General features: G+C 34.8%; 3 protein-coding genes across 3 annotated transcripts in view; 2 read left to right on the top strand and 1 right to left on the bottom strand.

The window, feature by feature from the left end:
• Positions 1 to 18044, bottom strand: part of LOC106134167 (flotillin-2) — a 187284-nt gene that overhangs the window by 93976 nt on the left and 75264 nt on the right. The window lies entirely within an intron of this gene.
• LOC106134169 (uncharacterized) lies at positions 157 to 12856 on the top strand. Its single transcript, XM_013334142.2, has 2 exons — positions 157 to 461; positions 12291 to 12856. The coding sequence occupies exon 2, from the start codon at positions 12329 to 12331 to the stop codon at positions 12854 to 12856; it is 528 nt and encodes a 175-aa protein (XP_013189596.1). The 5' UTR covers positions 157 to 461; positions 12291 to 12328.
• On the top strand, positions 12913 to 15446 carry LOC106134166 (glucose dehydrogenase [FAD, quinone]). The gene is made up of 2 exons (XM_013334138.2): positions 12913 to 13053; positions 13552 to 15446. Exons 1-2 carry the CDS (start codon positions 12913 to 12915, stop codon positions 15259 to 15261), a joined length of 1851 nt encoding a protein of 616 aa, XP_013189592.1. The 3' UTR covers positions 15262 to 15446.

An 18044-nucleotide genomic window follows, 5' to 3' on the forward strand; every position in this document is an offset into this window, starting at 1 on the left:
TGTACCGAGACGAAGCGAACAGGTACCATACTAGCGTTAAGTGCTTGCAAAAAGGTGTTTTCCTTCCAAACCGATTAAATTATAGAGGAGAAAAATGCAATAACAGCTTCTATACCGGTATCAATGGACGCCACACCTCATTCGTTGCCAGTTATACCGACAGTACGCACGCGCGCAAAGAAAGTCCGGAACTTTCTAACTACACCTAAAACGCGGGCAAATTAAAAAGAAAAAAGTTGACACATAAAAACTCCAAAGAATCTGATAGTCTATGATCGCGACATTTTTAAAAAAGGAAATCGCCAAATTTTTAAGTTAGGAATGAAAGATTCGGGTTTAGTGAAAAGAAAGTGAATATTTTGTGTTGCGGTATCTACCAAGTGGATCTGTGAATCTAAATTGTGCATTGTCTACGAAATAAGAGTACCTCTATACTGGATACACATCACAATGGGCCCAAGGTAATCATTAGATTTTACCATTTTTACTGATTCTTCACTACGTTTCTTCTTAAAAGTCTTAAAACATCAAACATTAATAACTGTGATTTAAACATTAATTATTAGAAATAGCAGCGAAATGATAATACCGTATTTGTTCCCCTAATTTTGCGTGAAAACTTGGCAAAAAAATTTTTTTATTATCATCATTATTTGACTTATAACATTAAAAACCATAAAATAACTATTAAGCAAAGGAAATTAGGACGAAAACCTTTTTTGAGTTTAAATTGACCTTTCACAACGGAACGTTACAATAAATTAATGTATTTATATGCACGTCAAGTGGCACGGCCCGTATCGATCGCGTGCAAACCGGTATCTTTGCAAACTTTTCAAAACCACTATTCACAGACGTCGGAAGCTTAAAACTGGCCTTCGTATCTTAGCAATTATTACTCCAATGCATTTAAAAAGTCACGGCTTCTCTCACAGCATGATGAAATCCAGGAACTGGCAACAGCGCAGGTCAGGAGTACCAGAAACCGACGAGCCTGCATGAAAAGAGTTAAGAATGTGGATAAAGCGAAAGAAGTATGCAAGGATCGTGGCAAGATTAAGCCTCTGCTTCCCCTCTGGGAAAGAGGCGTGATTTTATGTATGTATGCTATCTCACAGGGCTCCTGGTTTAAGGAAGAGCGTTCGATTTTGGCACATATATTGCGTAAGGACAGAAATCAATATTTAGAGTATACTTTGTAGAAAATGAGTTTAAATTCTTACAAAAAATTGACTTTAAAGGTAAGCTAATCTTTATATACCACCTATAAGTAGTAACCTCTTCTTTTATAAGACATGTATGTATTTATTGTTCTTTGAAATTTAACTGTGCGTTATTTATCAAACTAAGAAATACTCGTATATGTTTAATTGAATCGAATTATTTCTAGTAAAAATCACTTAATACATTTGTAATAAAAAATAATTATTTAACAACCCCGCTCTAACAAAAGGGCCCAATAAACTATCATCGACAATAAAAAAAGTAAAAGTGTCAATATAACTTTGCGCTCTATTACAAAGGTCGTAAAGCTGAAGAAAGTTCCGTCAACCCTGGACAAGGCAGCCTCTTCCTGATTGACTGGTCCGGTCGAGCCGGATTCCACTTTCGTCCTATTACCGCTTTTACCGTAGTCTCTAAATGTAGCTATCTCTTTCTGATCTTATTTCTTGTTGAAATAAGGCTCGAGGAAACTTTGTTTCAAATTCCATCATTAAGCTATAAAACTGAACGTGGCCTTTCTGTCTTTTCAAGACTGTCGGCTCTCTCTACCCCGTAAGGGATATAGACGTGACTATATCTATGTTATGTATGTATGTTTATTTTGATTTTTTGTCACGCCGTAATTTTTACAACGCAAAGGAATCTTCCTCCTTCAGTTGTTATAAATCACAATTTCAATATTGTGGGAAATTAGAGACGAACTTAAACTAGATGAAATGAATCAGAAATTAAGACTGTTTTCAGAAGCAAAGAGAGACCTTGGATCCTTGGAATAACATACAAACAACCATAAAAAGGATCACAAAAATTTTCGTACATAAAATAGTGAACTTAGGTCATGGAGCAATATGAATGCAAGTTTTGTGAAGGATGTCCGTAGGAGTAAACAAGGTTGAGTGCAAATGTTTCATTTTGTTGAATAAGCTGAATTTGAAAGAATAAGCTGTCAAACTCCAAAGTGATATTTATAAGGTATTTTTTTTTTCATGGTAAGTATTGAAATTTTCTGGAACTGAACAAATTTTCTTATTTTTGACTACGATTTGGTACAATTGATAAATACAAATATTTGATTCAGAAGTCTTTTTGCCAACCTCATTCAAATCGATTTCGCGGAAAAAGCGGATTAGGCGGAAAGGCCACAAACAGACCTTCACATTAAAATGTAGAAGGGATACGGAGATTTTTATTTATAGACAGGCAACGCATATTAAATAAAGTATTAATGCAAATTAGTGCTAATTAAAATGAATTGCACCTTATAATACTTGTTCCATTAAAGATATATTTATTTAATTTATACATAGTTTGTTGTTTATTATTATTATTATACATACATAGTTTGTTACATTTATACATAGTTTTTACGCTACATATTTCGGTTGTCTGGAACAAATAATATTTAGCATAAGTCTGCAACTGTTATTTTGTTATTTATTTATTAATATACTCCACAATACATATGCTGTTCCTTTTTGTTTATTTTTATTTGTAACAACAAGTTTATGAAAAATAGGGACATAATGTAATCTAAAAAAAACTGCAATTTCAGATTTCTGATACGGAAAATTCCGTGCACAGGCGAAAGCTCACGCTATATCTGCAAAAGCTCTAAGGTCATGAAGGTTACAGTGAATGTCACGACAGAACTTTGACACGACCGCAGATGTAGGAATCATAAGTTTATCATTAAAAATAAGCTAAACTATGTATGTACCCGTGACTCCATGAAACTTGACTTAAATTTTCTACATGATATAGGTACAAAATAAAATATTAAAATCCGTTACGTAGTTTCAGAGATACAATGCTTAGGAAAAACAATTAATTTACAACAGTTATTAATTTTTTAAACGTAATCAATCATTTTCGTGATTGTGAATTCGTGACTAATTTACTTAATAATTTTATTAATTAAATTAATTAATTGATACTTTGACTAATTTCGGTAACCTACTTAGAAGTCTGTTATTACAATCACGCTAATGGAAGTGACAAACACGCTATGCAAGGCGGTACAAAGTTCTAATAATTAATGTACCTAGGTACCTCTTCCTTTCCATTAAATTAATTCATCTTTTTTCAGATTCATCTTATTCAATGTCAATTCAGATTATTCCAATTCACACTGTCGGTAGCGCAGAATGGAGTTATTTCTTCAAAAATAGGTTCCACCATCAAAGAAGTTTCCAAGCTGGTCTGACAGCAAAGAAAATCATAATGATGGTCAGCTTTCTTACCAAGGTTGGTGACCACGGATCATTGTAACACGATTCGAATCGTTGGAAATAAAATAAGAATTTATAAATAGTATAATGCAACCCAAAAGTTTAAAATCAGTTACAGATAGAAAAGGCGTCTTGCCTCCGGGATAAACTCTCTTTGATAAGTAATTAGGCAATCTTACTCAATTCTGGTCTAATTCTACGTAATTTTGTGAGCAACACAAATCGAGAATATAATGAAACAATTGTGTTGTGATCACACGACCATTTGTCCGAGATGAGAAACAGACCGTCTTTTAAGACAGTTACGTTTGGTCTTGCTTTTGTTTTGTATTTGGTCAGATTTTCTACAATTTTTGGCTGCACACTGAAAACTGAGTTTGATTTTTTTGGGTTAACCCAGTGGGTCACATTTATCGAAATTGTGAGTTCTTTTTTAACCCTGAACTGAAGGAAGATAGATTACAATAACACTATTAAAACCCTCGTTGATCATATTAAACATCAATCCTTGAAGAACGGGCAAGTAAAAGAAGAAGAAGAAGTATTCATTAAATGCCAGGCTCCTTATAACCCCAACAGTCCGACTGAGCATACGAGCCCATGGGTTCGCCTTTGACCATGATTCTTGATTGGGTAAGTTAGGGTTTCACACAAACCGGCTCCTGTATGACCTCCACGATTTTTGCAGGGTCAAGCTCTAAATTGAATCATAGTTTCATCCTTTATTTCAGAATCTTTAAAAGTAATATACCAAAAAATTGTTCATTTATTGAGACAAATAGTTTGCAGTTACCGTTTCTGCAAACTCTGAAGCTTGCGTGTGCGCAGCCATTATTTGCTTCCCGCTGCAGATCTTGATTATCTAACGGTTACACGCCACTATTAGCATTCGCACTTGGCTGTGTTTTGACCGCTGTGACATTAAAATATTTATGACGAATAAATATTGCATCAGTCTAAGGTAGCAGGAAGTTTCTAAATGGTAGAATTAGAACTCCTCTCTCCCATTTAGAAACAGCGCTTTTAATATAATTTCTTGTATATTTTTAAAGGTTTTCAATGGCTGACCATACTCGTATCCGTAAATTCTTTCAAAAATTGCAAATTTTCCAACAGTTTATAGGTGTACAAAAATATTCAAAGCCTTTTGATAAATATCGTTCGTTTGCGAATATAGTTCTATCTTCCCCGTGAATGTCATTAGAGACGTCTAAAGGTTCAAAACTAGTCTAACAAACGTTCCAACAGTCAACATAACATAATAGAAAATGATGCTGATGATAAATAATTCACCATGTTTGCTATGAAACATACTTTACCCTATGGAAAAATAAGACACATTCTCTTAATAATGACATTGAACCAGATGTTATTATCATCACAGCCTTGCCTGTCAGCTTGCAACCGTTACTTGTGGGAACACTATTGTTTAGTCTTCATTCTTATATGACATGCTGTTTTTTTACATTTCTTGAAGATAGAGGGTGATTTTGAAATGCAGCCAAATTTTCTGAACTTATTTGATCTAATTTAGAAAGAATTCCAAAGCAAAGTCCGTGTTGCATGGATAGATGAATTTTTATATACTTACACAAATTTTATCGGCTTATTAAATTCAGAAGTCGTGAGGAAAGTTTTCCTAAGAAAAATTGTAGAGCGCAAGGAAAGAAGCAGCGGATTTTTATAAAGATACAATGTTAACAATGTAAAAGTGACGAAATGATTATACAACTATTTTTAAATTCTTATCACAACGATACGTGTCAATGATGTTCCTAAAACGAACCTGTTAATAGGTATAGAAAATGAGAGTGCCCAATTTTAATGTTACGCCATACCACGTTTAGCTGCTAACGTCTAAACAAACATCGTGAGCTGAGCCTTCGGCTTTCTCTAACTCAAATCTATCACTTACGTCAGTCAGGAGACATTAGTTAAACCAACCGACAGTCAATATCAGACTTTGTCGCTTGATAATAAAGTTGAAAACGATGATGATGAAAATTTTAATGGTCAGTACGATTCAACCGGCACGTAGGCTATGAGAAATGATGCCGGCGGCACACTTGACGCTGCAGTCGTCCCAAATAAAGATCGCAATGAAATCGATGGTGAATTAATGAGCGGTGTTATTATTCTGGGCAGAGATTGTGTTGTGATTGTACATGCATTAGTCAAATTACGGTATGAAAATACCTTATTTGAGGTTAGCTTAATCTGTGTGATTTGCCCCGTATTTATATTTATTACAGCTTGATAATGTTCATCAGACAATTTGAACGGAAACAATGACGCGTGCGATAAATTTGTATTGACCAAAAATTGTGTAACCAGCCTTTAGACGGCCACAGCCATAAATATCCTGCGCTTTATATTGCTGTTTTGCATGAACATTTGGACAAGTGGCGTAATGAAATAGCCAGTTATAAATTATGAATGAACTGTACTTAGGTGGACGGTCGTAGATCATAAAATTATTAAGAAAACGTTGGGCTAAAACCTTATAATCATTAGCAATAGTACAATTTGAAAAGGACATTCGAAGTGCGACAGTTAATAGTCTAAACCACTGTCAAAGGATGTGATTTTAGGTATATTAGTATTTGCCAAAAAAAGAAACGTGCCTTCGCAAATGAGATGGGTTGGAATCCGCCATTTCTTAATGAAAGCAATGGAATTTAAAAAAGCTTTATGAATTTATTTTGACAGGGCAGAAAAAAGTTATAAAAAATATTGTAAAATTTAATAAGACGATTATAACAATAACCTAGAATTAAGCTTGTAGAAGTATATTTCACCGAATTTGAGCTTTTCCATTATGTGATTTTTAAACTACATTCAGTTAGTGAAAAGAAGTAATGAAGTTGCCAAATCTTAACTAAGTTACGTATTACAAAGGCTGAGAAGCTAAAAATAATTTTTGCTATTTCTCATGTTTATTCTATGCAAATAGAGAAGAGATATGTGTAAATTTGACAGCAAAAGTTGACATTTCAATAGAGGAGGCTGGATTTGAATAACTTTATGTTACGTATGTTACAAACTTGGAAAACTATACTAAGACTTGCTGACCTAAATTGCAAAGCTGCTGTATATACACAGTATCCAATCAAGACATATATTTGTAAGATTCAAGCAATAAATAATTAAGATAAAACTACAAAATGTACCCTGTGGGTACTCGGCACTATTTGAATCTCAATTCCATCATTAGATTATCAAGAAAGACAGCTGAACGTGGCTTATCAGTCTTTTTGAAGACTGTGGGCTCTATTTACCCCGCAAGGATATCCCTTGACAAGCAACAGATGTAACTCTATGTATGTAAAACTTCAAAATTCTAAGTTCAAGCCAATTACAGATACATGTCAAAATCAATAAATTAGATTCAGCATTTTGGATTTTATCAACTATATACGTGGAAATTTACATACGCCATTACAGGTTTAACATACGAATGGACTAATCACTTAGGTGTATTACTTATGTATGCTTGTCAGGAACAACACGCAGACATCGCTACCGGCTATTGCAAAAAAATCGCTTTAAATGTGCATCGGGTATGGTTTTGTTATTCTGAGTACGTGTAGGCTACTGGTGTTATAGCATTCCGATTATTTGGAACTGTTTATTTCCAGTTGAACTTAAAAATGTCCATCAGATAGTGCGTGGTTGTGGTAAAAGGCGACTAGGGGAATAAGGCATACATTCATCTGATGCAAGTTTCCACGCTTGATATGAGAGATAACATAGTGTGTGCCAGATACTTCCCTTCCCGTGCAGATTGTACGAGTTTATTAAGGGAAACTTCTGATTATTCTTTTAGGCGATGGGCTAGCAATCTGAAATCGATTCCACCATATGCTATACTTACGTGAAGAAGTGACTTGACGTACAGCCTTTGCGTAAAAAATAAGTTGGCGGTGTTTCAATAAAGATCCGCTCACCATCATACAACGTACCTTGGATCCTGTTATCCAGTAAGATATTTCAATGCTGGCGTATAAGAATTAAAATCCGATGTAGATTAGATAGATAGAAAAGAAACGCATTGTTTAATACAATTAAGGTATAAAAGTAATTGACGTTAGAGTTAGTGTACTGATGGAAAAACCGTTTTTCCAAACACTTAAATTTGGATAAGAATTTCTACATAGTATAAATTTAATTTTGAAAATGATGTTCAAAACAGCATATTTAAAAAAGGATGAGTCAAAAATGATGTTCAGTTTAAATGTAATATGATGAAAGAGGTCTGAAGATGTTCGACAGAGGTCACTTTATGCCATTCTCTTCAATTCAAGGTGAAAAAATAAAGTGTTGATTACTTTTGGTTTTGCATAACGGTATACTAATGTCACCTTTTGGCGTAATCTATTATGGCCGCCGTGACTCCCGACTCAGCACCTTATTTCAAAATCTTGCTAGAATCATTTGTGGCTGTCAGATAAATATTGTCTGTAGAAAGTTACTGCTGAGCAAAAGCCTTGATGTCATTTTAGAATTCAATTACATATCAGGAGTAGGTAATTTGATTATTTTTAAATACTTCTTTAGGCAACCAAGTATCGAATTATGTATTTCAATTTATACACATTATACCAATTCTCTTCTTACTTGAACTAAAAAGTTGAGGAGATGCAGACGATAAAATATGCAGATAATATTAGTCATCATAATAATAACTAAGAAGCAAATTACAGGATACATGGCTGTTAACTCAGATGTTTATACTGGTTGTGATTTCGAAATAGTAAATTGCTTTGTTATTATCATTAAAGTCTAGCACATTTTAGAACGGAATAAAGACAGCAATTATGGTCAAGAGTACCCGAAAACGATGACATTGCATAAAGAAAGTTATGTATGTGGGTGGAAGAAGGAAAAGAAGTATGGAAGGATCGTGGTGAGTGAAACGACATGTTATCTGCCTACCCCTCAATGAAAAACGCTTGATTTTATGATGATTGATGCTGTGTTTTACCTAGTTTATGACGGTTGAGAAGTGAACATTGTAAACATTTATCCTGAATAACGCCTTAAATAACAATTTGCCATGGAAATGTTGAAAATTTTCTCAATAGTGGATAGCAGGAAGGACAAAAATTTAGGAAAGTGATTATTACAGAAAAAGAAGAGAAAAAGAGAAAAGAAAATCCATTCCATCATGTCTCCTATCTCGGGTCTGCTGGAAGAGATTTCTTTTGAAATAAGCAGAACCTATGTAATTTTGATTCTTGTATTTATCATTCTGGATGTTTTCTATGTAAATAAATAAATAAATTAGTAAGAAAAGAAAGATGATGTAAAGCATACACATGTTCATATCGCTGTAGTTAAGATTTCCATTGACATTAACTATACAAATAAACATTACAAGTAGCATTGCTAAATACGTGACCCTATGGGCGTAAGAGAGCAAACAAAAGCTACCACTTCAGACGTTGGTTAATATTAACAACCTTCAACTATTTAAAAGAATTTGATCTCTCAATAGAGTATACAACAATCAATGCTGCTGTTTGAAATTGCACATGTCTAAAATTAAAAAGAACTTTTACGATTATTGCAGCAAAGATAAGATGTGATTCACAATAGATCACCTGATTCCTCTTTTGTCTGAAATATTTACTCCATATAACGCAAATACAATAAAATTACATTAGTTGCATGTGCAAACTGTATTACAAGCTAGCCTAGTCGTCACGCGGAACGATCTATACTAGAATATTCAAGCCAGTTGCGTTGCATTCGGAACTACGCGAATCTACCTAGCTATTTGTTCAACGATTATTAAATTACTACTTACTCAATAGTAAGTTGCAAAATATTCCGCTTTTGTGAAGACAAATAGATATGAACACTCAGTTGTCTTTCGCTGCTGCTCTGAGTAGCTTTTGGAGTTTTGATCTCGTGGATTTAAAATTCCTAGCTATTACAACTAATCGTCAGTTTTGACTTCGTATGCCCCTGAATACAAAACTTTCAGATTTTATATGGTGTTGAAAGATTTGTCAGTAACCTTTTTTTATAATAAGTCAGATGAGCAAAGTTTCGGCTCTACCGCCACCAAAGGGTATAGGGTAATATTGGGTGAGCGCGTCAATTCCGTTGCGATGACTGACAGATAGTGTTTGACGTTAGTAATGTCGCCACAGGCTTTAACTCTACGTAACTCTGCATCAAAGTTACCTGCCGCTTAATAAATATAGTAACTGCAGAAGCGGGTGGATACACGAAAATCGCATGTTTATTAATGTAACATTAAATTGTTGACACAATCGACAATGACTCAAGTTGAAACACTTTCAAACAACATTTTGTTGGAGCGCATCTAAACCAATATTGAAAGCTTTTAAAGTCTGTCAACATTGAACTTGCTTTTACATCTTTAAAAGCTGCAATTTTCTAAATAAAACGTTATTTTGCAAGTGATAAGGATCAAAATGCGGCAGCCATAAAGTATGAAACAGATGATCGTACGCACGAAGGAAAAGTTTTGCTAACAATGCAGAGTGGGCTCTTATCCGCGGTATTTTAAAAGGAGTTTTGTTCAAGCCCATTTGTTAGGAATTACTTCACGGTCATTATTCCATGGCTAGTTAGAGATTACTGAATTACACGGTATGTTTTGTTGATGTATACATATGACTGGCTAGGAACAAACAAGCAGAAACTATATCTGAATACCAAATAGGTTTGAAGAGGAACACAAAAGAGATAAAAAAAAATGCTCTGCTCCTATGAATTTCATGAAATTGGGATAAATATTATGTTTACTCTCTATTATAAGCATTTTCTTTAGTATATTCTTTTATTGATATTGCTTAATGAATTATCATCTAAAAGATGATTCTATTCTATTGTATCTCTTATTGTGTAAATTTACGTGTTTAAAAATAATATTTCCATTTTCGATGTGGTTGCTTTATATTCGTACTTTCGCCTTACATAACACCTGCAATAATTACAGCTGTACTTTAAATCACAATTTGAATTCAAAAAAGAGAAATCTATTTCTGAAATTATATTTATTTTTTACTTTTTGACATCTACATACATTTTTGACATACAGACAGCATATATTTATTTTAAATTATAATGTGTTTTTTTTTATTTTAACGTAAAGAGTAATTGTTTTGAATTTTTTGAATTACAATAATCCATTGTTTCGGAAACTCAATATCACTCGCGTATTCCCAGTTGGCCCTCAGCTGCGATTCGGAGTTACAAAAAACCATACAAAAATAAAATACGAAAAATCTAATTGTTTTTACAACATTATTAAAACTAATTAGATTATAATTTCTAATTGTCTGAATATAAAAAGCAGAAAATGTCATGACAATAAAACATCGTTTTTACAAGTAAAAGTGACAGTGACTATGATCATGGCAATTAACACTCTCCGCAGACCTTACACCTGAGAGTGAAAACTATCGTTTGTAAATAAACGTCAGTCACCGAGTTCATTGCTTGGCCACAACATGTAATTTGAGTCTAAATCAAAAAATAACGCGCCGTGAAAATTGAATTTAACCGCAAACTATACAACAGTCTGGTTGTTTAATTGGGGAAATACCAAAGAGAAAGTTGGCACTTGCGGCATAGTGAGTTTTCTATAGAGCAAACTCTGACGGAAATAACGATAAATACACTTAAAATACGATCGTTATCCTAATGGGTGCTGCGATCTATTTTTAAAATCATATGACCCACTAACGCTCAAACATGTGTTACTAAATCTACAGCCAGTTATATATAATCTTGTTACTTTTATGGATCACTAACGGTACAAGGACAAGGTCAACGACCATTATGTTTTCGCGCGTAAAAACTAGATGGCGCTGTGCAGATTTAAAACGCGCTATGGTTTCGCTCTGTACAAAATACAAGAGGATCGTGATACTTTTGAATCGTTGCCATCAGGAGGGTCTTAACTGACTCGACTGAACAGCGAGTGATGAGCTCGGAAATGAATCTCTGTGATTCCACTCCGCTCGCTCACAGGTCAACTATCGCAGACCTGTGGGATGAAGAGCTGACGCTGTTTTTGGCCAATTTTAAATACAAACACATTAGTTCCTAGGACTTGGACGGAAATAAGAGTATCGCAAAAAGCTTGTACCATATTTCTGTACAAATTGGTAAGGTTGTTTAAATAATGAAAGGAAATTAACGGGTTTAATTTAATAGTTTCCATTTATGCAGTTGTACAATAATTCGGTGTTGGTATAAAAGTATGAAATTGTGTTTTGTTCAGGAGTGGGCATGATTAACATGACTTAAAAAAATACAGAGAATTTGATTTATAACTAACACTACTAACAGTTTGAAGTGTTACTCATCTAAGCCATACCATCCATATCTTCAACTATTATTGAAATTACCTGTAACAAAAACATATTTTGTGAAACACAGTTCTCAATGTTACTTTTTTAATTATATTTTTCTTCTATACTTTACTAGCTTAACTATTTCCGTAGTAAATCGATAAGTCTAATTTATATTCCACTTACTTGGAACTTAAATATGCTCTCATATACTTTTCACTTTAAAATCCGTGCCAAATTTCAGCTAGCTCTAACAGCCCAAACGAACCAAATATATTTGGTAACTTTGTACGTTGTCTAACTGCAGATAACGTACAAAGTAACCAAATATATTTTGTGAAAGTTTCGTATAATAAATTTAAGACATACATTGATAAAATCACGCCTCATTCCCGGAGGGGTAGGCAGAGACTACCACTTTCCACTAAAATAAATAATAATAAACTGTTCATAAAATAGTAAGTATCACATCACAGTACTTAATATAATTCATTTATCATTCCAGGAAACTATCTGTTCAGCGCCGCCGCCGCGCTACGCACCATGGGTCAAGAACAGTCATACGCTGGTCACGCTAGCGTCGCCCAGGTCAGGAGATATAAGGACAAATACGACCCTACACCCTTCACAGTCTCCCCAGTAGACTTCCGAACTGACTACGAAGAGAAAGACAAAGACTTCAAAAGACATAAAGCCAGACGAAGCGCCGAAAGCTTTAAAAGTGATAACTCCACGGAAAGTAGCGGCTATCGAAGCGGATCAAGCGCTTACGAATGCCGATCAGATAGATCCTATAAAAGCGATTATTATTGCACGTCTTTATACAAAAACGATCATTACAAAGACGTCAACAAAGAATTGTATAAGCCCGTAAAGATATCTAAAGAGAAACGGTACAAATTGCCGTTTGAAGTTGACAAAGAAGATATAAGAAAAGATAGATTGAACAGTTACTTGAATGACGCTGAAGCTCATAAGAGTAATACGCAAAAGAAGGGTGGTATAAGGAATTACACGCCTAAGATATTGTCTGAGGAGGACGAGAGGAAACAGGTTGATAAGTGGATTTAAGAGAGATAAGACTAGTTGTAAATAATAGTGTTAGTAGATGAGTTGTGTGGGTGAAGATGGAGGCGGCTGGAGCATTGGCGAGTTTGGCACCGTCGCCCATCACAGTGCTGGGACTGATACCACTCCTGGCGCTAGGAATTACGTATTTCAGATACCAGCAGTACGACCCGGAGTCTTACATATCGGAAGTCAATGCTGTGAGTATCCTTTGCTTTGTAAGTTAAAATCATTTATCTATTTATTGTATTATATGTTGATATGCGTAGTCTATGTTTGCCAATTTTTTTATGTCTATGTTTTGGTTAGATAAAATGATTTTCTTTATAATATACTTTTGCTGCCAAATTTCATTTATCTCGGTTCAGCAGTTTTAGCAATGTTTTAGTTGAATTTCAATACACAAAAATACAAACCTTTTCTCATTATTACTAAGTAAGTAAGTAAATGCTTTATTGTTCACTAAAGGAGTACATTACAAATGTAAAAACATTAGTATTTTGGGGGTATGGATTAAGAACTAAGAGTAGATTAGAATTTATTTCATGTATTATAAAAGATGTCAAAATAAGTTATAGTTTTCGCTTAAGCAACCTAAACGTGATAGTATTTTATCTTGAAAGTTCACATATTATGATTTATTTTGAATGTATAGAAATTTATGAAATTCCTAACAATATATTTTTTCTCAATTTCAGTTGTTGCCGATCTACGACTTCATAATAGTCGGTGGCGGTTCAGCGGGCGCCGTGGTGGCTTCACGCCTCTCCGAGATCGGCAACTGGACAGTTCTGCTGCTGGAGGCCGGCTACGACGAGAACGAGATCTCCGACATCCCCGCCCTCGCCGGCTACAACCAGCTCTCTGAAATGGACTGGCAGTTCCAGACCACGCCCTCCAACAACAGGTCCTACTGCCTCGCCATGAACGGAGACCGCTGCAACTGGCCCAGAGGCAAAGTCCTCGGCGGCTGTAGCGTCCTCAACGCTATGGTCTACGTCAGGGGCAACCGCAACGACTACGATCTATGGGAAGCACTAGGCAACCCCGGCTGGTCCTACGATCAAGTGCTACCATACTTCTTGAAATCCGAAGACAATCGAAATCCGTACTTGGCAGACACGCCTTACCATGCTTCGGGAGGGTACCTCACGGTTCAAGAAGCCCCCTGGCGGACTCCGCTATCGGTGACCTTTATCAAAGCCGGCATGGAGCTCGGTTACGAAAACCGAGACATTAATGGAGCGAAACAGACCGGTTTCATGCTGACCCAGGCGACGATGCGCCGCGGCAGCAGATGCAGTACCGCCAAGGCGTTCTTACGACCAGTGCGACAAAGATCAAATCTCCATGTCGCCCTTGGGGCCCAAGTCACGAGAATACTAATTAATCCGGTCAAAAAACAAGCTTACGGAGTTGAATTTGTTCGCAATGGTCAGAAACATAAAGTAAGAATAAAGAGAGAGGTCATCATGTCGGCCGGGTCGTTAGCGACGCCACAAATAATGATGCTCAGTGGTATCGGTCCCGCTGATCATTTGAGAGAACATAACATACCGGTTATAGCTAATCTTAAAGTGGGTCACAATTTGCAAGATCACGTTGGACTGGGCGGTCTGACATTCGTAGTTAATAAGCCAGTTACGTTCAAAAAGAACAGGTTCCAGACGTTTTCGGTGGCTATGAACTACATTTTATACGAAAAAGGTCCAATGACTACCCAAGGAGTGGAAGGATTAGCTTTTGTTAATACAAAATACGCCCCAACATCAGGTAACTGGCCGGACATACAATTCCATTTTGCACCAAGTTCCGTCAACTCCGATAGTGGCGAGCAGATAAGAAAAATTCTAAACTTACGCGACAGAGTATACAACACTGTGTATAAACCTATAGAAAACGCTGAGACATGGACGATACTGCCACTGCTGTTGAGGCCGAAGAGTTCAGGACGGATAAAACTGAAAAGTCGAAACCCGTTCCAACCGCCTTCGATTGAACCGAACTACTTCGCGTATAAAGAAGACATTAAAGTGCTGACTGAAGGTATAAAGATAGCCATGGCTATATCGAACACTACCGCTTTCCAGAGGTACGGGTCTAAGCCTCACAACATACCACTGCCCGGGTGTCAACATCTTGTGTTGTTTAGTGATGAGTACTGGGAATGTAGTCTAAAACATTTTACATTTACAATCTACCACCCAACAGGGACTTGCAAGATGGGTCCTAAGCATGACCAAGAAGCCGTAGTAGATCCACGATTAAGAGTGCATGGTATCGCAAATTTAAGGGTCGTTGACGCTAGTATCATGCCTACTATTATAAGCGGGAATCCCAATGCTCCAGTTATAATGATCGCTGAAAAGGCCTCGGACATGATAAAAGAGGACTGGCTTGTGTTATGACAGTGTTTTGTGTTATTTATTGAACTTAATACTCAGTCAAAAGCTATTGACATTACAAAATACTCTTAAGTGTAATGCTTCACTAGTTTGCGTTAAGCTTGTACATAATCAACAAATGTTTTCGTTAAGGCAAGTCTGTAATTGTAATCTTTATTAACTACGTATAATTAAGGTAGTACTTAATAAATGAGGTGATTAAAATTATAACTTGTAGTTTCATTGTTTTCCTAAATTAATTAATTATGGGCTTTTCACACTTTTATCAAACAAAAGACTTTTGAAAAGGTCGAAAAGTAATAGAATGAACCAAATAAAATAACAAAGAAAAATTAAATATTTTGCTACGTGATATAGTAAAATATATATATTTTTAGTTATTCACAAATAACTAAACACTCATGAAGAAAACCTAGGCTGCGTCGTTTCGTAAAAACATTGAAAAATCTGATGTTATTACCATAGATTTTTTATTTTGCCAAGTTTTACCACTGTATAATGTAACATTCATCTGAATATATGTAAAGTAAGAGTTACTCATAATAGAAAATATTAAACAGATTTTTTTCAATATCCAGTTATTTTTTTTAAATTAAGCGACACTAAAACTTTGAAGACGAATAGGCATAAAGATAGGAAAGAATAAAAACAAATAACTTGGGCGGTGGCATAATTCATTAACCTTTTAACCATCGGTGTTTGCTATGTTAGTACATAGTTATTTTTTAGAATATGTACTTGTCACAGGTAATTTGTCCTAAGTTAAATTGTATAGCGCCATCTGTTGTCAAGTAGCAAAAGAAATAATACATAAGAACAATAGCACTACATAGTACATGTACACATGAAAAGCACTTCCAGACAGTAAGTAGTTCTACAAAATAATACAAGATGGCCTTGAAACAATTTTAAACTACATTTAGGCAATAACTTAGAAAACAACACAATTTCATAATTATAAAACACTTAAGTCGCTCTAATAATTACAAGAAATATTCACATAACACATAGGGCGGTAGTATTTCAATATTACATTGATAATCGTCTGATCTTATTTTTTTTTGCTGGTAAATTACATTTTGAACAGGCGGAAGTCAGTAAGTATTACTTTTGCTCTTCATAACTGCTCATTAAATACTGTAAGATGGATCACTCTTTTTTACTGAAGTGGGCACGCGATGTGCACCAATAATTAGAGAGATATCAGAATATTTTTATGAACGTAACCTAATTTAGTTTACTTTCACTGGGATTTTTGGCGGGAATCAAGATATTATTATTTATTTTTAATTTTTATTATACTTTGTGTTTTTATACTAATTTTAATTTTAGGTACTAATGCCTAATCAGACTCCATAATTATTGTGTAGGAACTGAACCACTGGTGTGCCAGATTTCAGCCCGTGCCTTTCACAGAAATATGGATGTATCATATCCTTGCTCTCGTAGGTACTTATTTTAATAGGAAAAGTGTATCTGTTAGATAATATAATATAATACTTATATATAATTTAATATAGGTATATAATCTCTAGAACTACTGGCTCGACGGATTTATGAAACTTTTTGGCGTACCTAAAATTTAGCAACATAAATGGACCATATAGGGAACGTACTCTTCATATCAATTATAATTTATTACTAGAAAAAAAAATACGCACAAAGTACTCGGCAACAACTAGATTCAAAATAAATATTACCTGCACAACAGAATTTTTTTACTGTGGTAATCAATACCAACGTGCAACACCTATAGCCATGCAACCAACAGGTTTAGATGCATTCGCGTGCAAGCTTATACAACAAACCTTCTATGCATAATGCATTAGAATTTATTATTTTTTCTTCAGAGAATACTGAAAAATTTGCAACGCGAGTTGTGACAAAATTTAGTTTTATTAAATAAGTATGTTTGTAACGCGATAACTCTCGAGCCTTACACCACAGAAACCAGCCAATAATTTGATTTTGATGAAATTTCATAATTAGTAGAAAACGTAAACATGTTTTGCCATAGTCAAAATATAAGATAACTTTAATTATAGAAGCGTTTTTACCATTTCACATAACTTCATACTGCATATCTTAAATATTATGCGAAACGATGACAATGCGAAATACGTTATACAGTCTTTAAATTATGTCATCAATGTTTTGTGAGACCCAACATGAACAGCATATAATATGCATATATATATACATACATACATATTAATCATTATACATACACATTAGCACGTCTTCATCCCTTACAAAGTCAATAGTTACACGACTCGAAAGTCGCGTCTAGCTGAATGGTGGTATTGAGATTCACAAGGGGCAGCTTGCTCGTTCATCGGCTAAAAGAATCTTCAGTAGTTAAGCTTTTTGCATTTTTTGCGCATGAAAGTCATAATTGGCAGATGTCTAATGGTTTGATGAACGAAACTAAACATCACTCACTCACGCAATATGATGATTAAGTTCCTTAGATAAATTAAATTATTCATCTACACAATTTCTCGAACTTTGTTTCCTATCGAGAAAAAATATTATATGAAAAAAGCGATTAAATATTAATATCTGTAATCTGAACCAACAATGCGTTATACGATTACGGTTTACAATAAAACCTCCATACATAAATATACGAGCCACAGTCTAGAATAGACTACAAAGGTACGTTCAATTGCATGTTTTAATGATAGTATTGATATTTAAATAGTCACAAATTCCTTACCTATCGCCTACAAAAAGAAACTTTAGTTTTTTAGCCTAACATAAATATACATTTACTCCTTATATAA

This window comes from Amyelois transitella, chromosome 22, assembly GCF_032362555.1.
Source record: "Amyelois transitella isolate CPQ chromosome 22, ilAmyTran1.1, whole genome shotgun sequence".
NCBI lineage: Eukaryota > Metazoa > Arthropoda > Insecta > Lepidoptera > Pyralidae > Amyelois > Amyelois transitella.

Bases quoted from the DNA above. Each gene is read 5' to 3' on its own strand.
- LOC106134166 (XM_013334138.2), top strand. From the start codon at position 12,913: ATGGAGGCGGCTGGAGCATTGGCGAGTTTGGCACCGTCGCCCATCACA. The intron at 13,054-13,551 runs GTGAGTATCCTT...TCTCAATTTCAG, and splicing joins ACATATCGGAAGTCAATGCT to TTGTTGCCGATCTACGACTT.
- LOC106134169 (XM_013334142.2), top strand. From the start codon at position 12,329: ATGGGTCAAGAACAGTCATACGCTGGTCACGCTAGCGTCGCCCAGGTC.